Source organism: Frankliniella occidentalis, unplaced genomic scaffold (genome assembly GCF_000697945.3).
Source record: "Frankliniella occidentalis isolate FOCC.00 unplaced genomic scaffold, Focc_3.1 Scaffold21, whole genome shotgun sequence".
Taxonomy (NCBI): domain Eukaryota; kingdom Metazoa; phylum Arthropoda; class Insecta; order Thysanoptera; family Thripidae; genus Frankliniella; species Frankliniella occidentalis.
Window position 1 is genome coordinate 2,736,938 of NW_026267151.1, and position 24,887 is coordinate 2,761,824.

The following is a 24,887-nucleotide window of genomic DNA, read 5'->3' on the forward strand; positions in this document are numbered from 1 at the left end:
CGGGATCCCGTATTTGCTTTTTCTTCCTGGCCTGGCACCTCTCAGCATGAGTATGGTTGAACTTGAACTTGATCCTCTTGGCCTAAATGCGTGTCTTGAGCATGGGAGCCTTTCCCTTGTTCCAGCTGCTGCTCCATGACTCTCCCACTACTTTCCTTCTCGAAAACTATCGCTGCGGCTGATAGCCCGCGGGCTTCCTGCGGCTCCTCGGCCCTCCTCCCACTCCTCCCCGACACGCCCCCCCTAGCCCGGCCGTCCAGTCTCGTTGCGGCGCGCTCCCCGGCACCGTCGGCGCAACCGCAACCCCCCGCGATCAGTAAACCTCGCTTTGAGGTTAGGGATTTGGAAAGGAGTGAGCAGAGGGCGTGTTTGTGTGTGCGTGCGGCGCGCGCCCCTATGAGTTTTTCAGCACACCTACGAAGACACCCCACCCCAACACGGATTTGAGATTATTGGATATTGTCGACACAGTGCAGCGCGGACCCGTGGCAAGCATGGCCACCTCAACGTCGTCTACGGGGCTGCTGCGTCAGGTAGGCGCCGGGGGGGGGGGGGGGCCTTCGGCCGCAATCACAGTTACTTACTGAATGTGTGCATGTAGTGCTGGTGCAAGTCTGTCACTATAGTCGTCCCAGCCAAACTTCTCGATTGGGTACGGCGCAGCCTTTTCGTGTCGCATTAGTCGAGAATTTTGGCTGGGATGAACATAGTTGCACAGGATGAGCTTAAACTCTAAATCTACGCCAATGATGGTCGTCCCAGCCAAACTTTTCGGCTAAGGCTATGCGAAAAGGCTGCGCCGTAACGGTCGCCTAATCGATAAGTTTGGCTGGGACGACATATAGGTGACGGCGACGCCCGTTTCAGTTTTGGTGGGATATGATCTAAGCCAGCTTTCAATATTATGATTTTTTATGGCACCATCGGAGTTCCCGTAAAATTTCCGGTCGAACGAGCGTACAGTTTAGAGGGTTCGGAGCTCAAATAACAAAACTGAGCGTGTTCTTAGAAAGCTATGGGTCGGAGCCTTTTCCTGCGCTGGCTCTTCTTCTCACGGAAATTTTAAGAGCAATCTGATGGTGCCATGGAAGATTACATTTAACAGCTCGCCTAGACAATATTCCACAAAAGGTGCAAAACGCGCGGCATCATTATCTCTAGTGATAGACAACGCTATTACAGTTTTTCAGTGTGCCTTGAATAGTTCTTTGCCAGATTACGAGCTAACTACAGCTCCTTGACAAATTCTTCACGATAGTGCTAATTCCTGAGCAACAGATTCAGAAATCGTCTTCAACACCAAGTTGAAAAGCAGACAATGTCCGAAAAATGGAAGGCTTTAGATGTCCAGCATTGATGCTCATTCCTGATCTTATTTATACCAGCAATAAAATGCCTCATTCCAAGTTGTGGATGTGCCCGTCATATTTGACGACGTCGCGGGACCATCAAAAAGTGCACTCCGGGATGCTGGACGTGAGCAGCATCGCCTCATCAGTCTTTCCTCGTGTCCCAAGGTGTGGCTAACAGGGGAGCTGCTGCCGCTACTGCTGGTGCTGCTCGCGCCACTCTCGGGGACGGCCACCAGTGTCTCCGGCTCGTGGCCGGTGCCGGGGTTCGGGGCCTCCATGCCTCAGCCGTACAGGTGCCGCGTGGACTCTGCTGTGAATGGCGTCCGCCACGAGTTCCGCTCCAGCGACAGCTCGGTGAGTGGACCCGCTCTCCTCACCTCTAGCCCCGCCCACACTAGTAAAACAAGTGTGCAAATATTGCACACCAATTGACGTCTAGTTCAGATCGATATCATGAAGTGTTTAGTTTTTGCACACTTGAAACTGAACATCATTTTGGTGTGCAACTTTCGACATTTGTTTAAGCAGTGCACAGCCACAAAACGCCCCCCTCTGCTCAACAACTGTCTGTTTCTAGGCTTACGTGGTGGGCGTCAAAGGGCCGTCGCCTGCAATCATCTATCTGATCGGGGACAACCCCGAGGCCGGGAGTTACCAGGTCCAGGTACGCCGAGCTGACGGAGAGTTCACAGTGAAATGAGAACGAGCTGACACTCAGGCTGTCTGCGCAGCTGACGCTGGACGATCGGTCCATGACCATACAACGCGTGACACCGGACAGCTTCTCGCCAAGCATCACGCAGACATCCCCGCCCGGACTGCTCTCGGAGTCCTCCTTCAGGTACTTCTGGGTGCGCGCCGTCTCCGTCTTGGATGAGGCGGGGGCCACCACAGGCGAGATATCCCTCGGCCGAGCCAGCGAGAACACTCCGCTGCTGTCCTACCGGGACGCTGACTTCGTCATGCCAACCCAGATTCGCTTCCGTGCCTCCGCCATCTGGCTGCACAGCTGCTCCCCGTCCCCGCCAAAACGTGAGTCCCGACGGGGTCCAGGTGAGGTTTCCACGGAGACCTCGACGAGACCCCACACGCCTGCAGGTGCACGCCTCCTGGAGGCTTGCCTGAGTCCACAAGTGACAAGTGAATCAGTGACTCCAGTGTTCCGATCGAGTCAGAAGCCGGTCTCTGTAGTCTGATAAGGCTGATAAGAATCTGTACTTGCCCGTGTCCCCGTCCGCCGCAGCGTCCCTGGGTTGTCGACAGCACACTGTCACCGACCGCTACGGGTTTCAGCACGACTTCCCCATCGCGGGCGAGACGGTGACCGTCGGGGGTTCCAAGGCAGTGCGCTTCATGGTCAAGGGTCCCAGGGACTCGCACGTGCGCCTCAAGGGCACGCCCAGCGAGGTCTTCTACGAGGTGAGCTGAATTGGTTGGAGGGGAGGAGAGGAAAGAAGGGAGGAAGAAGGGAGGGCATGAAAAATAAATGCGCTCTGCTGGATTCCAGATCGACATCAATTTCGTCAACAAGATAGCCATCCAAAAGGTGTCCCAGTACCTGGACATCACGTCGTGTCACAACTGCTTGTCGCCGCTGGAGTTTAGGCTGTTTACGGTGAGTGCCGCGCGGGTCCCCACCCCACGCCCGCCGAGCTCCTTGTCCTCCAGCGTTTCTGTTTTGGCCGCAGGTGCTCTACAACGACACGACAATCAGCCTGTTCGAGGGTGCCGAGCTCGAACACCCCAAGGTGTCGGCCCAGCTGCAGCCTGGCTTCAACATCACGAGCATCAGCTTCGCGTCCATGGGCTCCGGCGGCCAGGTGCACTGGCTGCACGCGTGCCAGGGCGAGGCCGCCGCCCTGCCCGGGAACGCCGTGGACGTGGTCGTCCCCCGGGGCCGGACCACGGCGCCGCCTCCGCCTCCGCGCGAGGCGCAGCGCCCGATGACCATCAACACCACCACGCTCCTGCCCGGCTGCCGCATGGTGCACACCTTCAAGTACCACTTCGACGGCTTCTTCGCCCTGAGCGAGGAGGGGTGGGTGAGCGGCCCCGAGAGCGTGCTGGTCTTCCGCGTCCTGGGCCGCAAGGACATCCACCTGCAGCTCGCGTCGTCCATCCCGCCTAACGTGGACGACACCTACGAAGTGAGGTTCATGTAAACTCGTACATATTGAACGTAGCTACTTTTAGCAGTCCGGATAGACCTGCCATTCGGAAGCACTTCAGAGTGGGCATAATAGCCAACCAAACCGGTTGGTGACTCTTCCAGATCGACATTGACTTCTACAACAACACCAACCTGGACCGCGGCAAGGAGGTAAAGGTGGCCTCTACGCAACACCCACCCGTGTTGTCGCCCACCGAGCTGCGCACCTTCGTGCTCCAGCACAACCTCATCACGGGCTTGCTGAACCTGACCGCGGTTAGCACCGGTGCGCCCCGCACCCTCCTCCTCTGGCGCGACCCGAGGCCGTTCGCCCTGCGCTACTTCAGCGTCAGCTCTGGCTCCAGCGCCGGCAACGACACCACCTGGATATTCGGCTGCGATGGCCAGCACCGCGACCACGTCGGCAGGGACGCAGGTGCGTGTGAGAATCGCAAACCGCTAACTTCTCCAGGGGGTGACAGGTGCTTCGAAAATGTTTTCTGTGGCGTTTCCTCTCGCTTTCGCCAGTTTCACGAGATGGTCCTCTACTGGTCCATCAACCCCGTTCGTATTTGTACTGATATTGTACCGCTTGTACGGGTGTGGACGTGCTGTCAACTCACTCTGATGAGCCGGTCGGCGCTCGCTCGCCCACATGCAGTACAAACTATAACTACAAATGAGAAAGTTAGTCCGTATGTCGCACAGTATTCATGTCAATACCGTGAGCTCGCCCCTAAATACAGATTTTGTGTTTCACTGTGCGATCTGAGTCGCATAGGGATCGTCCAGAAAAAAAAACATCCGCTTTTCTCAGATTCGTACGGCAAATTACAGGAGCCCGGCGCCTGCGAAACGTGGGGTAGGCCACCCAGCAGTGCATGCGTGCTCTGCAGAAAAAGATGTTGCCTACCCACCAGGCGCTGTGAGAGCTTGCAATGGCAGAACTGGGCAATTTCGTAACGGCAAATGGCGGACGTACTTTCTGGATGATCCCAATAGGGAGACTGATCTTCAGAGCCCACCCGGGGCCTGGAGAGCTCAACGCGGGACTGACACCGTGACGCCCTTGCTGCCCACAGCCCGCGCGCGGACCGGCTGCTCCGCGCCGCTGCTCACCTTCGCGTACTCGCACTCGCAGTACTTGTCGGTGGAGCGCGAGGGGGAGGTGGACGGGCCGCGCCGCACCCTGCGACTCTACCTGCGCGCGCTTGCGTCGGGACACATCCGCCTGGAAGCGGCGCTGCCGCCCGGCGTGGACGCGCTGTTTGAGGTAAGGCGAAGCTCTCTGACGAACCGAGGACTCCCCAGTAAGGGGGCGAATGACCCTCACGATTCAGTGATTCTCGAAAAGCTCCTGATGGCATGGTGAGACTACTGTATCGGTATGGTGTCGCGGTACTGTAGAAAGTCTCGCACGCACATCGCACCGATAGACTTTCCATTTTCATCGATGCGCAACTCTTTCGGCAATCGTTCGGCAGTTTTCTGTCACAAGGGCTGCTGTATAAATGTTGCCCGTCTCCGTCGTTCTCAGATAGACCTGTCGCACGAGGGCAACACGAGCATCGACAGCCTGGGCAAGCGGGTCGCGACCGTGCGCATGCCGGGGCTGCTGTCGCAGAGGGAGGCGCGCGGCTTCTGGGTGCGCCAGGACACGGCGGCGCGGACCCTGGCCGTGGGCAAGGAGGGCAGCGACACGCCACTTCTGTCCTGGACCGCGCCCGCCTCCAGCCGCTTCCCCCCGTTGCGCTTCTTCAGCCTCGCCACGAGCAGGAGCGTCGGCAACGGCACCTGGGTCTACGGCTGCAAGAGTAACTACCTCGCATATTCACCTTTATTTTCCGTTGTGCAAATTCGAGAACCCATGGAGAACAGGGCAGGGCAGTCCACTATGATGTCGTTTTGGGGGCATTGACTATATGACGTCACGAATGACGTCACTATCTACTGTCATTCATGAATGAAAAATGGTAACTGCGTGGTAATCGTACTATTGATGTGCCGGGTGTATCGGAGTGGAATTGCAAAACCTCTTTGGGCCGCATAGGGGCCAAGGAGTATGCAAACCCGCAACTCTGCAGCGCTACATACCAGGTGGCTGATTCACGCCGCGCACTTTCGTAGTTACACTGTACCGCGTGCGGGCGGGTTGCCTACTCGCGCTGGTTCATTAGGGCCGTAAGCAGACAGCGAGGATAGGCAGCCCACCCACAGAAGTGCGTGCGGTGTGCGGTACAGTATAACTACGAAAGTGTGCGGCGTGAGTCATCTACCTTGTACACCCGGTACTTGTGTCGTATTTGTGACCCCCCTGTTCTCCATACAAAAACATTGCTTAGTAGTCATGTAGTTACCGAGGTACTTCTTCGTTAGCTGCCAAACAATGCCCCACAGGCTTTTCACATTGCAATGATCATACCTTTCAAAAAAAATTAGATCGTGTGTATTTGAAATTATGACTAAATGGCAGTGGTGGTCTATTTCTAGACGGGAGCAGCCCTGGCGAGGTGCCTGTTCTGGATTCCGTGGCCGTGGAGGAGTCGGTGCCCTCGTTCGAAGATGAACTTATGGTAGGCAAACACAGCTTATTGTAGTCACGAGAGACTCAACGTGTTATAAACATTTAAAATATGTACAAATTGAAATCAGCACATCTGTAAACTGTCAGGGACCTCGTCAGGGACCCATTTGGATCGACATATTATATCTCACAACATACCTGTGACTAATTGTGTCCGTTTTTTGGCGGGGATTCCAGCCCAGTGTGCTGTCGGCTACCCAGAGACTGGACTTCTACCTCCAGGAGCTGCAGCTGCAGCCGCCCGACGGCACCGCGATCGGCGTGCGCCTGCACCTGTCGCGCGTGATCATCAACGACCTGGACGGCACGGTCGAGCTGCGCGGGAACCTCCTGACCACCTGGCACGACACTAGGGGAGTGTGGGAGCCCAAGGACTTCGAGGACATACAGGACGCGAGCAACAGGCAGTTGGAATCGTCGTGGACACCCACTTACACCATCCCGAAGTAAGTGAGGGCTGTCTCGATTCCAAACGCTATATGACGCGCGCATTTGCAAACTTCTAACTCTGCGAACCGTCGTCGCCTCAGCGGGGACGTGATGGTGAACGGGCTCATGCACGTGCGCCACACCGGGGACGTGCGCTGGGAGGGCGCGCTACACGTGCAGTCTCAGTGCATGCTGCAGGCGCGCGACTGGCCCCGCGACCGGCACACGTGCATCATCGAGATCGGGATCGAGTCCGCGCACCGCCTCCATCTGCTCGACGGCCGCGGGCACCCCGGCGCCTGGGTAAGCACCGCTGCAGCACCTGCTGCACCTGCTGCACCTGCTGCACCTGCCCAGCAGGGTAGCTGAGCAGGCCGCCTTCGCAAACTCATTGCACTCCACCCTGCGCAGGTGGAGCCTGGGGCCTCGCACCCGCTGTGGGTCCTCGAGGAGAAGGGCTTCTCCTTGGTCGTCAGAAACGAGTCGGGCGGGCGCGGGCCTGCGACCTCCACGTACCTGAGCATCACCGTGACGCTGAGCCGTGCCTCCCCCGTGCTGCACCACCTCCTGCTCGCACCCTTCGTGGGTGAGTCGCTGCTAGTCCTTGCTATAGTCCGCCGCACCGCTCAACGGCCTTCCCTGTATAACGCCCGCCCGCCCCGTGCGCCGACTCTTTTTGCAGTGCTGGTGTCACTCTGCCTCCTGGCGTACTGGGTGCGAGAGCCTCTGCCCCGCGACAAGGTGCTCCTGGGCGCGGGCGGGTTGCTGCTGCTGGTGTTCTCCTTCATAGTCCTGGAGGCCGCCTGTCCGCCCGCGCTGTTCGGCATGCCCCACATCGGTGAGCGTCCGGTCTGAGGAGAGCTTTACAAATGGGCGTGTAAGGGTAAGACCATATGCCCTGCCCTGTATCCGCACTCACCGCTGCGCTGTTCCAGTCGAGGTGTACTGCTGGTGCATGCTGACCGTGGCGCTGTCCGTCACTGTCTCCTGCGGCATGACAGCGCTGTCGAAGGATGTCCCCGTCCGCCGCCCGCCCCCGCTCCTCTGCAGGCTGCTGTCGGCGCCGCTCGTGCAAACGTTGTTGCTGCTACACTCGGATCAGGTGCGCATTACCAGAGGGAAGGCTCGTGGTTTATTAGAAAGCTGTGCGGTGATCAAAATTGTTGGGTAGTTTGTACACTTGCTTTTCCATTCTGCAGAGAACCTTTGGCAGACATTAAAAATTTCCATTGTTAATTTAGTTGAAAAGCGTTTGAGGCCATAAGAATTAATATTAAACACTTGAACTTTACTTTGTAACTCAGGTTCAACAAAGATGTGCAGAATATGAGCTGAGTCCTGATTCAGTGGATTATGTAAAGGGAAGCCCTCAGGTACTTTATTGAGTTGTATATATAATATAGAAGTGTGTCTAGCTCGATAAATTAGTAAGTCAACTTTACTTTTGCTGTTATTTATCCAGGTGTACTTTCGGTTTGATCAAGAAAGAGCGGATGACTGCAAGTGTAATGACAAAGAATGTAGCAAACAAGTTGCTGCAGAAGCACAGTATTACTGGGCTCTGCTTGCATTAGCCTGTGAGAGGGTGTTGTCAGTCATATGCTTCATCCTGTTACTATGTGCTCTAATTGTTGTGAAATTATAGATGATAATCAATATTTTGTAGGTTTGTTTTACTCTCTAGACCATTCTGTAACAATATTGACCAGAGGACAATGAAACTACTAAACAAAAGACAGATCTGGCCCAACTCAGGTAATTTAATCAATAAATTCAGACACAGGTTTGACAGAACAGAAGAATAAACCTTAGGTTTTTAGGAAGAAAAGTAGTAAATGGGCACAAGATGGGAACAGTAGAAACAGTGGTTCATTTAAAGTGTTTAGAAGGAAACAATTTCTGAAACACTTTCTTCCTCTTCTCCAAGTACTACACAAAAAGAAAAATTGAACAAAATCCTTCATTCCAGCACCACATCACATCACATGGTTTTCTTTATCACAGACGGAAAGGTTTACAGATAACATAAATCATGATATAAGGTTCCGTACAGCTCCTCATATTTTGTGACCAACTCCAAGTCTTCTTTAAAGCAGAACCCTGTTTAAGATCCACTAGATTACCATTTTTCTGATACATCTTCTTTGATACTGTTCACTGCTTCTTGGCACTCCTCGTCATTCAAGGATTCAATTGAAAGTCCAGCAAGATCAGAGTTGATCTGGCACTTGAAATTAGCAGGTATTACTTCTAAATAGATGTCATACTGCTGATCTAATCCCAAATATGAATCAGACATAAGGTACAGGGTAAGAATGATTCTTCCTGAAAATGTTAAATTGATTACATACAATAAAGGTATAACTACGAATAATCAGATTATCAGTATCAGCCATGTTGATAGTGGTACACACCAAGCTTTGGAGGAGTGTAGAATGACAACTGCTGGGTTGACCTCCCCCGGACCCCAGTAACTCGCTTCAGAGCCAGTAATTCTCCATCATCAACAGAACCCAGAGTCAAAAACCATCCTTCATCTTTAGACCGAGAGAAACGAGGAGCATGTGCTTTTAATTCTCTAGAATGATTCAGTCTATGCAGATTAACCTGAAAATGAACATGCCCATGACATTAAATTGGAGTCAATCAAAGAAATCTTTATTCCCAACTATTTAACAAAGTTACTGATAGCTGATAGCCTTACGACAAGTGTGTACTCTTGCTCAGAATGCACTTCAATCCAATTTTCCCGGTCAGCTGGTATTTTTATCTTCCTTTCTGCCTCTTCATCTTGATTCCTACCATCCCACCAGCCTCTGATACTCAGCTGAAGATTGAATGCAGGCATTTCACATAGAACTCGGTGTATCTACAGACAGAAATTTAATCAAGATTTAGAGAATAAAAGGAGTGCACCTTCATAGATAGGAAAATGTAATGGACTATCTTCAATTACCTGTTCGATTTCTCCATCATCAAAATCTCCTCGGAGGATTGTAGCAAGCCTCTCATAGTTGTTGAAGCATGCTTCGCGCAAACCAGGCAGCGTAGCGAGGGAAGGATCATCTAGTTTAGCGAAAAGATACATGTGCTGCTGCTCGATGAAAGGTAAGGTAAGAAACGGAGATTTGTGGACCCATGCCCCTTGAACAATCTGCTGCAGGAGCTGCTGGGCACGCAAAGTAGTTGACAGCCACGCGCTTTCGGCACACACATCAATCATGGCCTAAAATATAGATGAAAGACATCACTTTGTGTATACATCAGTCACAGACATGCACTTACAACCAACAATAAACACTTACTTGTAAGATACGAATGGCTTGATCCAGCACAGACTTTAAGTCAGTTAGATAATCAGCGCAAGGCAGCGGCAAATGACTGAAATGTGCTTGGAGGAGAAGACATGCCTTGACATGAGGAGAGTCCATGTTAAGGGCATCAACAGCAATAGGACAATCTTTGGCAAGCTCGCTACAACAATAGAACAATGTACAGAAAACACACCATGCACATTGCAATATAAGTGAAGGAAATACAAACTTACGCATTCATTAAGTCTTCATTGTGTCGGACGGGAAGCTCATAGTACTCATGCACATCACATAAAGCCTTGAGAACCTCCTCATCAGATAAGTCAGCTCTGAGAGCACTACTGAAGTGCATCATTGTTTGATGAGAGAGATAGTAGAAAGATGCTATTCGGCCAAATGAAGTAGTCAAGACACTTCTTTCATCCTAGAAATAATAATAGGTGCCTTTTTAACAATCCCTGAAGATAAAGATTATTAGCAAAACCAAAAAATAATTTCAGCTTACATCATAATCCATCTTAATACAACCAGCAGTGCCCAAGTCCCTAAATGCATTTTCTATCAATAAAGACAGATAGTGATTAACATCCTGGGGCTCTAAAGATTCAAGATTGTAGTATGATGGATTCTGTAAAAGTCTACGGAAGAAATAGGTCCAGGTCAGGTAATCCAAAGCATCTTGCCGTGAACGAATTGTTCCTGCTACAATTTCAGCATTAAGATGATCAGGAAGAACAGCAAGGAGAGATGACTCCACAGGGAATGGTTCATACAAGAACTTTTTGTAGAAGTTCTTTTTGATGTCATGTACCTAGGAAAAAATTCAGAAAGTGTTGACAGCGTTAAAATGACTTAAATCACTTTCATGCTGTGAACTACCAACCAAACTTACCAGTACAACTGCAACTCCCTGGTCATCATGCTGTGGTCGACCAGCTCTGCCCATCATCTGAAGAACATCCGTGATGGGCATATCAACATATCGACGCTGCTTGCCATCATAATATTCAGTGCCTTTCACAACCACCATATGAGCTGGGAAATTCACACCCCAGGCCAGGGTTGCTGTAGCAATCAAAACCTGTTCAATTTGGGAGTATTTAATAAAGTCATAATTTGGAAAATAAGCTTGAAAAATTAATTAAACCATCAAATAACTCTTGTAGACAAGCCTATGGTAGAGAGGAAAGGGATTACCTGTATTTTGCGGTTCACAAAGAGTTCTTCCACCGTACGCCGATCTCTATCTTGAAGACCTGCATGATGAATACCAATACCGAAAGCAAGGGTGAGTTTCAAATTTGAGTCCTTTATACCAGAAATAATTTGTTCCATCTCTGTCTCATCAGCATGTAACCACTGCTTCTGGTCATCTTCTCCAGCCAAATAAGCAATCAGATCCAATGCAGTAAGTCTAGTTTGACGTCTGGAGGACACGAATACCAGCACTGGCTGACAAGGAGAATGCTGCCTGATTGCCTGAAATCAAAGGATATCCTTATAGATAGATTGATAAATACTAGTATAAACATTATCCTACAAAAAGAAGGCTATTTGCTTACCTGGAATGTAGGACGATTCATTGTGGCCATTCTTGGACAGTAATGTTTTCCTGGGAATCCAGCAATATGAACTTCTAGAGGAACAGGTCTGACAGATGGCCTAAAATTATATAATCCCATCTTCCAAGAAAGAAAAAAAAATTATCAGTAAAACAACAGTAAAGAGTAACCCAATAAGATCAGTGAGATTAGTAAGCAGCTATACTGGAGAATGCTCAACTTACCTCTCCTATACCAAGCCAATTAGCAAGATCACGTGCGTTGGCAAGAGCAGTGGACAGACCAATAATACGCAAAGTTCTTGTTGTGTGAGAGGCAATAAAATTTGTACGAGATACAATGACCTCCAAGACTGGACCACGGTCTTCTCCCAAGAGGTGAATTTCATCAATTACTATGAGAGCAACGTCTCGCACATAATTCCTAGTTTGCCAAGATCGAGAAATTCCATCCCATTTCTCTGGAGTGGTTACAATTACATCTGCAGCCATTATAGCTCGCACGTCAGGTGAAACATCACCAGTTAATTCTACAACTTTCTTGTTGAGTTTTCCTTCAAGTCTCACCTTCCAGTCTCCAATTCTCTCTCTTACTAATGCTTTCAAGGGTGCTATGTAAACCACCTAGAATTATACAAAGAAGATAAATTAATACTTTACAAGGGAAGTCTGTACAAGCAGTTTTCTATGCATATGTAGGAACTTTCTATCTGTCTAATGTTTTGTATGTAACTACCCTAAACAACTTTTATTGGGTGACAGAAGATATATAACCAACTAAGGTAGGAGGTAATTTTAAAAAGAATATACATCCCTTACCTTTCTTCCAGGATATTCCTTGAAGACTCTAAACATAGCAATCTCAGCTGCTATTGTTTTACCTGAACCTGTGGGTGCTCCCAAAAGTACATTATTATCAGTGTGGTACAGACAGTGGAAAATTTGCGTTTGGATTGGGTTGAAGTGTGAAAACTTGTACAACATCTCATATTGAGTTTCTCCTAAGGCTGTAACTGGAAGAGGCTGTAGCTCAAGGAGATCTGAAATTTTAAAAAATAATGTTATGCTAAGTTTATACACAAAATTGCTTCTCACCATTCATTCCAGAATAAAGGAGTACGTACCTGTGTGAGGAGGGTGACTCTCAGGACGAATAAGGTGGCGGAAAGAAAGCTCAAGATAAGATTGAGAGCCAAGCCAGCGGTCACTAGTGGCTCGCACATAGTACTGCGGCGGTAAGGGGTCTTGCAAAGGTATTGTCATTACAAGTTCTTGCTCTTCACGGTTGAAAACCTGCAGGTAGAGAGCATGACATATTATCAGGAAATAAGGTCAATTAAACAGAAAAAGAATACGAAGGAGGTGAAAATAAATAAATAAATAATAGTACCTGCTTCTTTGTAATGAGGAAATATTCATAATGGTACATGTGGTTTGTTTCTGGATCTTCCACCCACACCCAAAATGCTTCTGAAGTTTTGCCATGGACTTTATCATTCCACCTATTATGAAATATAAAGCAATAGTAGTGTTACAACAGTTCCCTCTTAGGTAATACTTTTCTTAAAATGGTATGTTAGATCTTAAAAAGCAAAACTCTCACTAACAGTTTTAAAATCACATTTCCAAATTATATGACAGCATACCTGAAATTTGATTTAATTTTTAATCTTATACGAAGAACAGTGCGGGTGATGGGATGTAGTGATGCACTCATTTCAAGCAATGGAAATTCCTCTGCACATCTCTTAACAACTGGACCCATTCTGGGAAGACGAAGGAAGGAACCTAGAGAAAAATATAGTTTTAGAAATAAATTTTCAAAGTTATTATGACATAATACACAAATAATATCCGATTTACCAATTTCTTTAGCATCCATGTCTCTTAATTTTTCCACAGTTAGTTTTTTCTCTTCAAGCTTTTCTTGAAGATCAGGACTAATAATATGAAACTGTCTCATAGGACTTTGGAAATCCCATAACTGAAGGTCAAACATTTTACTCATCATCAAAAAGCGCCCAGCCATGATAGGGTTGTTTTGTCGTATGACAATGTCAAAGAGCGCACGGGCAATACGAACTGCGTTCTGAGGTAAGAACAAATGTTAGATACAAACTACATAATTTTGAAATTCCATACATACAAAAAAATGCAGACCTGAGACACGTAAGCTTGGTCAGACACAAGAGAAAAACTATTGATTCGCCCTCGGGACAGGTATGTTTGTAATAAGATATTAACTTTGCCATGAAGGTTTTCACTTCCCCCTTGCACTGGCACGAAACAGTAATCAGCTGTAAGTCCATCCAATTCATCTAATTCATCATCTCTGACCTGTAACGCAGTAAAGAAATTATACAATATTGTATTAAGTAGTAATCAAGTAAGTAATGGTAAACTAAAATGTATAAAACGTGTTTCACAAAAATTGCAACAACAATACCTTTAACTGCTCAAACTCTTGAGAGTGAGATATCATTGCTAGGATCTCTGCTTCATTCATCACCGGTTTCATTAAATCATTGAATATTTCCACTGTGTCATACTTGACATAGAAATGACTAGCCGTGCGACCCAAATCTAAAATTTGTACAAAATAACAAGTTTTAAAAACAAAAATGGTGAGCACCATGAAACAGATTTTTGAGTTTTGAATAAATTTACCTGTCACACGAAGATCCCCGGTTCGTTCATTATAACTTAACATTCTTGCTTTGTCTAACGCCTTTGCAGCAGCCTTAATAAGATCCCTTCTTTTTTCTTCCAAAAGGGAATCATTCACAACATCTTGATAATTCAAACCATAAACTTGAGGATTGATCCGCATCCTTACAAAAAGGTAAGTGTAACTCAACCACTCAACAGCTTCATCCACATTGCTTATTGTTCCCAATGTGACTTCTGCATTCAAATTGTCAGCAAGAAACTTGATAAAATTACTCTCAATGGGAAATTGGTTTGTCAAGAGGGACAAATAGTGACTAAGTTTGTCATGTGATGTTATAATGATGCCTGTTCCAGATTTGTCAAATTGTGGACGACCAGCTCGACCAAATATCTGCAGTACATCCAATATACCCAAATCAACAAATGAACCATGTTTAGCATCATAAATCTCAGTTCCCCGAATCACAACTCCGTGTGCTGGTAGATTAACACCCCAAGCCAAGGTGGAGGTGCAAACTAAAACTTTGATGAATCCTTCACCAAAGTATTTCTCAACTAGCGATCGGTCAGAGCGCAGCATTCCAGCATGATGTACAGAAAAGCCACATTGGAACAATTCAGCCAGATGCTTGTTGCGGGATCGACTCAGTGCATTCCTAGCCAGACCAAGAGAGCTGCATTCCTCAACTTCAAAGAACTTGAGCTGACCTTTCTGCAGTGCCATCTCTTTCAACACATTTGCTGTGCGAACAGTTGCATTGCGTGCATGCACAAAAACCATAACCTGGTGTCCCTTCTGGACAAGGTCGACAACCTTCTCATAACACACATTGTCCATTTCCTGCATCTGAGCCATAGGCTTCACAGCTTTCACACCAATAAATGTCTGGCTGAGAGGGACAGGGCGGAAGCGAGAGTCAAAGAAAAAGAGACCAGAAAATGGGTTTACCCGTAAAAACCTAGCAACATCTATATAATTTGGCAATGTAGCAGATAGACCCACGATTCTAATCATCTTTTGAGAACTTTCAACTTGGCGCAATGTTCTGGCTACAAGAGCTTCAACAACAGGCCCTCGATCACCATGTAGCAAGTGAACTTCATCAATTATTAATAGTTTCACTAAATTAGTCAGTGCTACATCACCTGGAAGGAATAAAATAATAGACTAGATAGATAAAATCATAAGGTTGGTGATAAAAAAAGGTTTATTGGCTTAAAAAATTCAACTTTACCAGTCCCTTTTCTGGTGACTACATCCCATTTTTCAGGAGTTGTAACCAGCATCTGGGTTTTCATTATCTCAGATTTAGTTAGCTGCATATCACCAGTCAACTCACGCACAGATATGCCAAGAGGGCTGAGACGTTTACCAAAACTAGCAGTCATTTCAGCAGCTAATGCCTTCATTGGAGCAACATAAACAATCTGTAAATATAACAGTCGTGTTTTAAAAATATTTGGAGAAAACACAAATTTAGAAAGCCGAAACCTTCTCAGTGATTAATCTGGAGGAATAGTACTGCAGTAACATGCCTTGAACTGATCATTTAGGATGACACCTTTCTCTATGTGTTGACGAATTTGATGTACAACAGTAAGCATAGCTACATTTGTTTTACCTGCTCCTGTTGGAGCACAGATTAATAAATTTTCATTACTATGATAAGCCAGGTCAAATACAACTGACTGAATGCGATTCAGACTCTTAACACCCTGGAATGCCATCTGCCCAATCTATGAAAGAAAGAAAATGACAGTGTAACAAAAAACAGAAAGATAAACTTCGAAGGAACAAGCATGGTTAAATGACATACATTATCTAGAGATGAAATAGCCACTCTTTGATTGCCAACATTGAGTGGAGCAGGTTCCGATATTGGAATGGAAACTTCCTCATAAGATTTATTGTCATGACGAATAACCCCTTCAGGCAAGATTATTTTTGTGCCAGAGATAAAGCCTAAAAATGCACATTAAAAATGTTAGAATTGTTTAAACATTCTAAAAGTAAGAACAAGTAGACTTTCAAACTTCTAAATCACCTGAAGATTGTTTTGCCTGGCTCTGAGAGTCATAAACATTGGGATACTTTGGACGAGGTTGAAGAGCTTGTCTTAAAGGCTCCTTATTTAGTACAGGCATTGTAGCAGCAGCTTTCAAGGCTGCTTGCCTAAAGGCCACATATAAAAAGTGTATAACAGATACAATTAGATACAAAAATAATAATAAGGTAATATGAAGATGAAAATAAAGAGAGTATACTTCACCTTTTGGCACGTAGCTCTACTGGGTTAAATTCATCCTCATCTTCTTCATCAAGATCAAGTTTTCCTAGTACTTTGTGAATACGCTTTTCTTCTTTACGTGCTATTTTCTGCAGATGTTTCTCCATTTGGGACTGAACAACAACTTGACAACCAAATGAAGGAGCACGAGCGTTTTCTATTGCTGACAAGTTACCTGAACACATTTTAATTTAATCCTATGTAAATAACAAAAATTGTGGAAAATGATAGTTTGAAAGACCATTTAAACTAATTACCTGCTTTGGACACAAGATTTTTTTTCTCTTTTTCAACATTTACACCTTGCACAATATCACGCCGACGCTCAAGAAAAGTCTGGATCAGCTCAAATCGGTCAAAGCCCATTAAGTCAAAGAGCTGAAAGAAGAAAGTTAAGATTGATAGATGTGAGAAGAAGTGAAAAGAAGAGAGAATATTTCATAATTAACAAAACATCATGACAAAAAGTTGTATCACCTCATTTTGGAGCTCATCATTTCCCTTTTCAGTCTTCAATAAAGTTAAAATGGACTCACAAAATTCTCTGCATGATAACCCACATGGGTTTGAATCACTGTAATATTTTTTTACTTCATTTTCCATCCATGTCATCCCATACTGGAATAAATATTAGATTAGATTTAATTAAGAACACTGTGCTGATTATATTGCATGTGGCATATGCTTCTGTATGAGACATAGTCTTACCAAGCCTTTCTTAACACCACGATTTTCTGCCACTGAAGGACCTGAAGTGGCACCTTCATACCTCATGGTGAATTCTTTAGCTGCAACTGATTCTCCACCAGTTGCAACAGAGTCAGTCAAATCGGCTAAGGCACTGGTGTCAGGTTCCCAGGGTTTTTGAGGAATGTATTGAACTTGTGAGCTGAATGCACAGCTGAAAGTTGTAGGTAGTTTATCGGTTTGCAGTTTATCCTTGGCATGTTTAGATGCAAGACTGTTCAGACTTTCTAAGACTCCATAAGACAGATCATCTAATATTTCCTTTACGAGCTGGAGGGTCATATCAAACGTTAAAATACACTTAACTTTTGATGCAAACACAATACTGAACCATACTGAAGTTATTTACCTTTCTCATTGAGTCAGCAGCATTATTTGAGATAACGCCAAACATGCCTTTCAGGCTGTGCAACTGCTTTTGACTAACAACTCTGTTCTCAGACAAGAACAAGAAAAAAACAAACAGGGTAGTATCATCAATCACTGACTTGCTTTGATCTCCTGTAAGTGGATTGGGAAGTGAAAATGAGTTACCTTGAGAATGATAAATTAAAGCATGAAAAATGTTAGACTTACCCATGAGCTTCTCTGTTTGCAAACGTAGCTTCTGAAGACATTCCAGTATATTGTTAGACTTTGAGGTGTTTTTTCCAACAACATGAACAACATCGGACCATGAAATACCCCTGAAACCAACAAGATGGATTTTCAATCTGCGAAGCTAACTCCATCTCTCTTTCTCAACCCAGTCTACGTACCTCATGAGCTGTTCCTTGTTCCACTCAGTTTGCCATTGTAAATCATCTACAGTGCATGATAGGTCCCGGGGAGGTTCCAGCTGAGTGAACGCTCGTAAGGAGCGCGTCATGCGCGGCAGGAGCACGGGCCCCGCCATCCCTGAAAAAGATTACAGGTAATGTCAAGAGGCAGTACAAGGTAGTAAGTAAGTGGGTTGTGGTGAAATATTTAAGGGATGACATCAAAATGGGCCGGTTGGTATCGGATCAGCAGCACGCCATTGTTGTTGATGAGGTGATTTTTTAACGGAACTATTGAATGTTTCCCTTCTGTTACAAAAATGAAAACACCAGTCTGCTTGACAGCAAACGTGTACATCTTGCAGCGATAGGTTAGGGAGCTGCGAGTTACAAGTAATTCTTTCTCATAAAATAGAGTCCACATTCACAATTTTAATGATAATTGTAACAGGACAGTTATTTGGTAGTTTCTTTGATCCAAATAAATCTACAAACCTACTTCTGGAATCCACGAAAATGTATTTTAAAGTCGTCGTTATAGCGGCGAGATCGGAGAAATGTTTTTGTTGTGTACTATCGATATGATACCATCGAGATCGATGTTACCGAAACAGACGACCAACATCCCGAAACTGCAAAATGACGAAGAAAAATCCGAGTTGTGACCTTTTGAAGGTATGGTGATGATCATATTTCGTAAGATCTTTAATTATTAAATTTTCATTGTTTTCAAGTGATCCGTATCTTTTCATCTCATTTTTATGAAGGTTGGGTATTTTGTCATCTCAATTTGGCAGAACCAGCGATCGGTACAAATCTAACCTCTACAAGTCTACGTTTTAAGACCTTAACCGTCAACACCGTTAATTTTGTGTTGAAAGTGTAAAATGTCTTTCTTTAAGAAACCCAAGAAAAATATTAGAAGACGGCCCTTGGGTGTTGGTGAAGAAAGTACTGAAGAATATGGAGATCAAATGGATGTGGATGATGAGGAGCAAAGTATGGCTCAAATCAGGGAGAAAATTGCTAAGGCCAAGAAGAAAGAGAAAGAGCAACGTAAACAAACACTACTTAGTTTTGAAGAAGACTTTAACGAAGGTAGGTGTAAGATGAAGCAAATTCTAAAAAATGATTGTAGGTCCCCCTGTATCACTAATTCACATCAGAATTTTGATTCGTGTTGTTTATAGGTTATGATTCTGGATCAATACGTATCAATACGTTGTCAGCGCGTTATCTTTCAAAATACTTTATTCTTACAGCACCATATCTCTCATTTAGCAACCAGCAGTTTAATGAAAATCTCTATCACATTATTTCATGCTATGTCTGTTTTCCTGGTCAAAGCTGATTTTACTGTTGTCAATATGTATCAACTCCAGCCTACAACAATTTATTTTGGATATTATTACTATCATGTTAATTCTTACCTTTTCATGCTTGGCTTAGTGAAGGAGCACAATGTATCAGGTTTTGGATTTATGTTATTTAACAACTGTATTGTTACACACAGCTGATGATGGAGAGGTTTTTCAAGTTCGGAAGTCATCACAAAGCAAAAAGATGATGAAGCTCTTGGATAAGGAAAGGAAAAAGAAGAAAGAAGTGAAAGTTGAGAAAATGGAAATTGAAGATGATGCGTCTTGTAAGGACAAGGAGATAATCACGGGTGATCTTGTTGTAAGCAGTTTCTCATGGAAAGTTTATTCAGTGTCTTGAGTAATATGTTCACTCTTATTGTCACTCTTTTGTTCTAACCAGATGGTTGTTAAGCAAAGTGAACCAGTTCGACTGGCAGCACCTGTACTTAATGGTCGACAGGCAGAGTTGGCAGACCCTGATTACCAGAGTGATGATGATGAAGAAGAGAGCGCAAAGCCTCAGAAAGCAACAGAACATAAATTCTCTCAGCCTGATAATATGAAGATAATTCTTGAAAGTATGTTCAGTGTCTAGCGTATGTTTGAAAGTGAAAATGTTATTTCTAATTTATATCAGTATGAGAACAATCTTTCTCTTTCTGCTTCAATTTTTAGGTGGTCGTATACCAGATGCTGCCATGATTCATGCAGCAAGAAAACGCAGACAAAGAGCAAGGGAAATGGGTGGAGATTTTATACCTGTAGAAGATACACAAAAGTGAGTCCCCTATGGTTGTCAAGTAATCTGACTATTCTGTACCTACAGCTCTTTTGAAAGAACTATATCTTCAATTTCAGATATAATAATTCTTCAACAAAGTCTCGTCTTGTTCGTGAAGATGATAATGACAATAGTGATGATGAAGAAGAGCCTGTACAAATGGCTGTACCTTCAGCAGCAAGGGATAGGGACAGGAAAAGGGAAGCTTTTCTATCTGTTCAAAATGATGACAGCGATCATGAAAGTGACAAGGGTGAGGAAGATGAATGGGAGTCCCAACAAATTCGTAAAGGAGTAACTGGAGCTCAGGTAGGACATTGAATTATATTTTATGTGCCCCCCCCCCCCCCCCCGGTGGTGCTTATATTTATTATATTTTACTCTTAACAGTTAGCTGCAGTTCAGCATGAAACTTTATACCAACAGCAGTATGCAATGCCCATGCCTCCCCCAGCTAGTTTGGAAGCCCCTGCTGTGGCTATGGATATGTCACCAATCAACACTTCTATATCAGATAACACTCTGGAGACAGGTTCTGTGGTAGAAAAAAGGTTTAGTGCTTTGAAATCAGAAAATGGCACTGATACACCTCAGAACATTTCTGCCAAATTGAAGGAGAGGTAATGCTAGCAGTGATATTAATCTTTCATAAACACATGTTATGATTCTTTCCTGTAAGTTATTTGCATATTTTACCATAAATTATAACTCATACAGGTTGAAAGACTTGCAAGAAGTTCATCGCAGACATTGTTTAGATCAAGACCAAGTTACAGATGATTTGATTGCAACACAAAGCGAGGTCCGACGCCTTGAGGCTGAAACACCGAAACTTGCAGAGCGTTTTCGCTTTTACCAAGAGTTGCGTGGGTATGTCACAGACTTGGTAGAATGTCTTGACGAGAAGGTGGGTTCCTCATCTGAGTGTCTTTTATTTGGTGAAAATTTTGCTTGGAATCAGAGCCGACATTTGACAAGAACTGAGATTAACATCTCTTTGGAAAAACTCAAGCTTTGAGTTATTTGTAGATTTTTTTGATTATTTGTCTCTTTTTTGTATGATTCTCTAAGGTAGAACCAAAATGAAATTAAAATTTCTCTGAATTTTCAATTTTGTCAAATGTTGTTGCTCTTGCTGGGGACAAGCTGATCTTCTCTATTGGAAGTGTGGGTTTTGCCATTTTTTCTAAGTGGCGGCAGTACCACTTCTGTTTTTTTTTTTTTCTTCTTTCTCACTTGAATCTTTTTAATCTAAACCTTGTCAGTTGCTTTTGTATACAGGCTGGGTGGGAAGCGCCGTCTTTTTATTTTTGGTACTCTGTACCGCATGCAGGGGTATGTGCGCGTTTGCCTATTGTATTGTCACAAAACCATGACGCCTTATGACACCTAGCGGATAGGCAACCCGCCTGCACGCCTGGATGCAGCACAGTATTCCCTAGAAAAATAAGACTGCGCTGGCCACCGGCCCTGTGATGTGTAGGCTCCATTTATTTGGAAAACGATCCATTGACATGGCCAACTAGAGCAGAATGATATGTTTTATGGTCTGCTTCTGGCCAACTCATAAATGGTTATCTTGTTATCACTCACTGGTCTTCCATGAGCATATTAGTTGAACAGTGGCGAATGTTTGCCTTTCTTTGGCAAGAGATCAGCGAAAAATGTAAACTAAATCTCTCCCTGCTGCTAAACTTTTAAAACGTCATAATTTTGTGTGAATAAAGGAGAGGTTATTTTAAATATAAACACTGTCAATTTTTTATTGGAGAATATGGTATTTTGCTGACGAATGACAAACATTCGCAAAAATGCAATATATATTTTAGATATTTTTTGTTTCTTTAAAATTAATTCCATATCTATGAAAAAAGATGTCTGAAAATATTTTTGAAAAAGCTCTTTGGTATACCTAAGTAGAGTGTGCAGTTCTAGTGTCTTTGTATCTTGTTGGTAATGGTGAGTACGAATTTTGACCTATGGATAGCAATGCTCTGCTAACTCTGTTTGTTAAATTCTGTGTGTGCAGATGCCGATCCTTGTAAATTTGGAGCAGCGTGTTCTCTCTCTATGGCGTAAACGTGCAGAAGAGTTAATTTCAAGAAGAAGACAAGATGTTCTAGACCAAGCCAATGAAAATGCTCCTTGTAAGTTCATTGAAGTTTTAGTTATTGTTGATGCTTGAAGAAACTAACTATGTATCCGATTGTGTATTTGACTAACGGAAGCAGAAAAGAAGTGGGTAGAACATAAAGATTCCTGTTTGGCCGAGCCTCTACCCCCTCAACCGGCGTGGCGGAGAGTCGGGAATCTCTCGACCTATCGAGAACGTTTATGTTCTACCCCCTCTTCTTCTTCCTCGGTTAGCCAAAATACACTCTGAACAGTATCATAGTATAAGTTTTTCCATATCCTATCCCCTCTTTGTTCTCCAATTTTAGCCAATGCTAAACGTAATAAGGAAGAAGAAGATTCTCGAACGCGACGAGCCGCAGAACGAGAAGGACGTCGTATACGGAGGAGCAAAGCTCGTGAATCAACTAAGTTTGGAAATATCAATCCACCGAAACATCTTGATGGCATGTCAAGTGATGATGAAATGACTGAACTGGAAATAACATCATTCCGTGCTCAAAAAGGTACTTATACAGTATTTTGCTGTTGTATAATTTTCTGTCCCCTTGTCTGTGCATGTATGATTGATTTTTCCTATTTCTGGAATTCTTTGCAGATGCTATAGAATCTGATGCTCATCTTGTTTTTGAGGATGTTGTAGATGAGTTCTGCACAGTTAAATCAGTATTGAAACATTTTGAGAGATGGCGTGTCAAAGATTGGGAGTCCTACACAGAAGCTTATGTTAGTTTATGCATTCCTAAAGTTTTGTCTCCCCTACTTAGAATACAGATGCTCATGTGGAATCCTTTATTGGTAAGTGCTCACGTTGAATATGTACATATATGTTTGTAAAATGCACATATATGGTTATTCAATAATTTGATCTATTGGTTGTTTTTTGAGTCAAAGTTGTTTTTGCAGGATGAATTTAATAAGATAGAGAAAATGAAGTGGTTTGACAGTTTACTCTTATATGGATTGGAACAGAAAGAAACTGAAGAGGGTCTGAAAAATGACCCAGACCTCAAGCTTATTCCTTTAGTAATCGAAAAGGTTGTGTTACCAAAACTTAAAGGTAAGTTTTCTGATGTTTTGTGCTTTACGAAAATGTAGTGCAATCTAGATAATTTATGTTTCCCTGATCTATCTACTCACTCAGACGTTGTGGAGGCAACTTGGGACCCTCTCTCCACTTCCCAAACACAAAGACTAGTGTTGCTTTTGAGCCATCTCCTGCAAGAGTATCCATCGCTGGTGAGCTCAAGTAAACCCCTCAACAATTTACTCTCAGCCATTGTTGAAAAAATGAAATCAGCGGTGGAAAATGATGTATTTATTCCTATTTACCCCAGGCAGTAGGTTCTCCATCAATATGTAAATGTGACTCTAATCGATAAATATATGTGTTTTATTAAATTGTATCGTGATTGATATGTTACAGATTCTTAGATGCGAAATCTAGTCAGACCTCAAATGTTGCTCCGGGAATGCCAGCTTTTTTCCAGCGCCAGACTACTAGTGCCATCAAATTACTACGAAACCTTCTTTGCTGGCAGGGTGTAGTCAGTGACTTAGTCCTTCAAGAAGTTGCTCTTGGTGCACTTTTAAATCGTTATCTCATGGTTGCACTTCGTACTTCTGATCCGATTGATGCTGCAGCAAAATGTCATATGGTATGTGTGACAGCAGTTTGCACCCAATTTAATTACAAAATTCATTTTTTCAGTCTACATGGCATTATATGTCATTTATTTATCAAATTAAAATTAAAGCCTTTCTATTTCTAGATTGCAAGTACATTCCCCAAGTGGTGGTTTCAAAGTGAAGCTAAACTTCCTCAACTTCAAATGTTTGCTAATCAATGTAAACATATAATAACACTCCTGGATGTTACTTCTCCTGCTGGAAGGTAATGTACAAATTTTAAATTTTTGTAGAGCTTTGATTGTACCTGTGTGGAAGTATTTTTAATACCCTCATTTCTTTTTTAGGCAAGGATTAGAAAGAATTAGTGTGATTCTGAAAACATTAGCACCAGTTATTACCCCTCCATAAAAGAAATGGAGCTCTCATCTATTAGGATACAAGGAACTAGGTAGTTGAACTTAAATGGCAATAGTTGAGAATGAACTTCTGAATGTGTAGACTAATGAAACAGAGATACTTGTACTTGTATTCTTTTGGAAATTACCCTACCCTATTCTTTAACCTGAGAAATTTCCTATTGTCTCTGCTAATTAACACTAATTTAATTTGTTTCACCTCTAGAAATCAACTTTTAACAGGTGGATTTTTACACACACCTTCCAATGTGTATCACAGGGTGTTAAAATCAATAGATTTTCTTTGTACTCATATTTAATTTCCTCTGTGTGGTCTTTGAGGTGTTTTTGTGAGCCCCTGGCTTTTAGTCTATCTGTGGGGAAACATGAATTTTAAATAGCTAATGTATTTTTGTATTTGATTTTGACTTGGCAATAATTGTCTGATGCTTAGGCTGTGAAAAAGAAACTGGCTTAGTTAGTGAATGCATAAAATGTTAGCTAGCAGTAGTCGTACACTTTAAAAAACAAGGAGGAAAGAAAACACAAAATTAATTTTGTGTGAATACTGGTACTCGTTCTTTACAGAAACCCTTTCAGTGCTCAGTTGCTTTACATCTATATAGTTGTAGAATCAACGAGTGTTGTTCTGTCAACATGTGTCACGTTTCTCTGAGAATATATATTATTATTAAACATGTACCATATGAAACTGGATGATGACGAAATTAAA

The 24,887-nt window shown here is 44.0% G+C and overlaps 3 protein-coding genes across 4 annotated transcripts in view; 2 read left to right on the top strand and 1 right to left on the bottom strand.

Annotated features, from left to right (window-relative positions):
* Nucleotides 1-256: 256 nt before the first annotated feature.
* On the top strand, nt 257-8,172 carry LOC113204130 (uncharacterized). The gene is made up of 18 exons (XM_026419157.2): nt 257-533; nt 1,518-1,706; nt 1,930-2,016; nt 2,084-2,384; nt 2,596-2,771; nt 2,860-2,967; nt 3,041-3,499; nt 3,625-3,937; nt 4,584-4,774; nt 5,039-5,315; nt 5,992-6,074; nt 6,263-6,531; nt 6,616-6,817; nt 6,926-7,100; nt 7,197-7,352; nt 7,450-7,616; nt 7,819-7,887; nt 7,977-8,172. Exons 1-18 carry the CDS (start codon nt 495-497, stop codon nt 8,157-8,159), a joined length of 3,444 nt encoding a protein of 1,147 aa, XP_026274942.1. The 5' UTR covers nt 257-494; the 3' UTR covers nt 8,160-8,172.
* Nucleotides 8,173-8,256: 84 nt separating this feature from the next.
* On the bottom strand, nt 8,257-18,444 carry LOC113204129 (activating signal cointegrator 1 complex subunit 3). Of its 2 annotated transcripts, none has more exons than XM_026419155.2 (31): nt 18,352-18,444; nt 17,853-17,991; nt 17,671-17,780; nt 17,444-17,595; nt 17,056-17,364; nt 16,825-16,965; nt 16,605-16,725; nt 16,330-16,522; nt 16,105-16,232; nt 15,877-16,022; nt 15,596-15,796; nt 15,295-15,487; nt 14,057-15,205; nt 13,836-13,972; nt 13,550-13,726; nt 13,253-13,478; nt 13,036-13,177; nt 12,780-12,891; nt 12,514-12,682; nt 12,209-12,429; nt 11,615-12,013; nt 11,391-11,510; nt 11,026-11,307; nt 10,721-10,909; nt 10,334-10,639; nt 10,062-10,252; nt 9,820-9,988; nt 9,471-9,740; nt 9,219-9,383; nt 8,929-9,121; nt 8,257-8,839 (listed from the first exon to the last, which is right to left on the bottom strand). In XM_026419155.2, the coding sequence occupies exons 2-31, from the start codon at nt 17,987-17,989 to the stop codon at nt 8,634-8,636; spliced, it is 6,654 nt and encodes a 2,217-aa protein (XP_026274940.1). In that variant the 5' UTR covers nt 17,990-17,991; nt 18,352-18,444; the 3' UTR covers nt 8,257-8,633. The 2 variants fall into 2 exon arrangements, with proteins under 2 accessions (XP_026274940.1, XP_026274941.1); XM_026419156.2 differs by having other exon boundaries at nt 18,348-18,362.
* A 68-nt stretch (nt 18,445-18,512) lies between these two features.
* The window catches only part of LOC113204132 (PAX3- and PAX7-binding protein 1), a gene marked incomplete in the record, with an annotated part of 15,716 nt that continues 9,341 nt past the window's right edge, over nt 18,513-24,887 (top strand). The window contains 16 exon segments of the mRNA XM_026419159.2: nt 18,513-18,527; nt 18,650-18,950; nt 19,366-19,532; nt 19,614-19,791; nt 19,889-19,991; nt 20,072-20,303; nt 20,385-20,614; nt 20,712-20,901; nt 22,024-22,141; nt 22,436-22,633; nt 22,726-22,925; nt 23,034-23,187; nt 23,272-23,467; nt 23,554-23,785; nt 23,900-24,021; nt 24,104-24,887. Coding sequence (XP_026274944.1) covers nt 18,740-18,950; nt 19,366-19,532; nt 19,614-19,791; nt 19,889-19,991; nt 20,072-20,303; nt 20,385-20,614; nt 20,712-20,901; nt 22,024-22,141; nt 22,436-22,633; nt 22,726-22,925; nt 23,034-23,187; nt 23,272-23,467; nt 23,554-23,785; nt 23,900-24,021; nt 24,104-24,167 — 2,595 coding nt within the window.

What these genes read in the sequence shown, in the direction of transcription:
- LOC113204130 (XM_026419157.2), top strand. Translation starts at nt 495, where the DNA reads ATGGCCACCTCAACGTCGTCTACGGGGCTGCTGCGTCAG. An exon ending in CTACGGGGCTGCTGCGTCAG is followed by an intron (nt 534 to 1,517) that starts GTAGGCGCCGGG and finishes TCGTGTCCCAAG; the next exon opens with GTGTGGCTAACAGGGGAGCT. An exon ending in TCCGCTCCAGCGACAGCTCG is followed by an intron (nt 1,707 to 1,929) that starts GTGAGTGGACCC and finishes GTCTGTTTCTAG; the next exon opens with GCTTACGTGGTGGGCGTCAA.
- LOC113204129 (XM_026419155.2), bottom strand. Translation starts at nt 17,989, where the DNA reads ATGGCGGGGCCCGTGCTCCTGCCGCGCATGACGCGCTCCTTACGAGCG. An exon ending in AAAATTAAATCAAATTTCAG is followed by an intron (nt 12,892 to 13,035) that starts GTATGCTGTCAT and finishes ATTTCATAATAG; the next exon opens with GTGGAATGATAAAGTCCATG. An exon ending in CTACACTCCTCCAAAGCTTG is followed by an intron (nt 8,840 to 8,928) that starts GTGTGTACCACT and finishes TAACATTTTCAG; the next exon opens with GAAGAATCATTCTTACCCTG.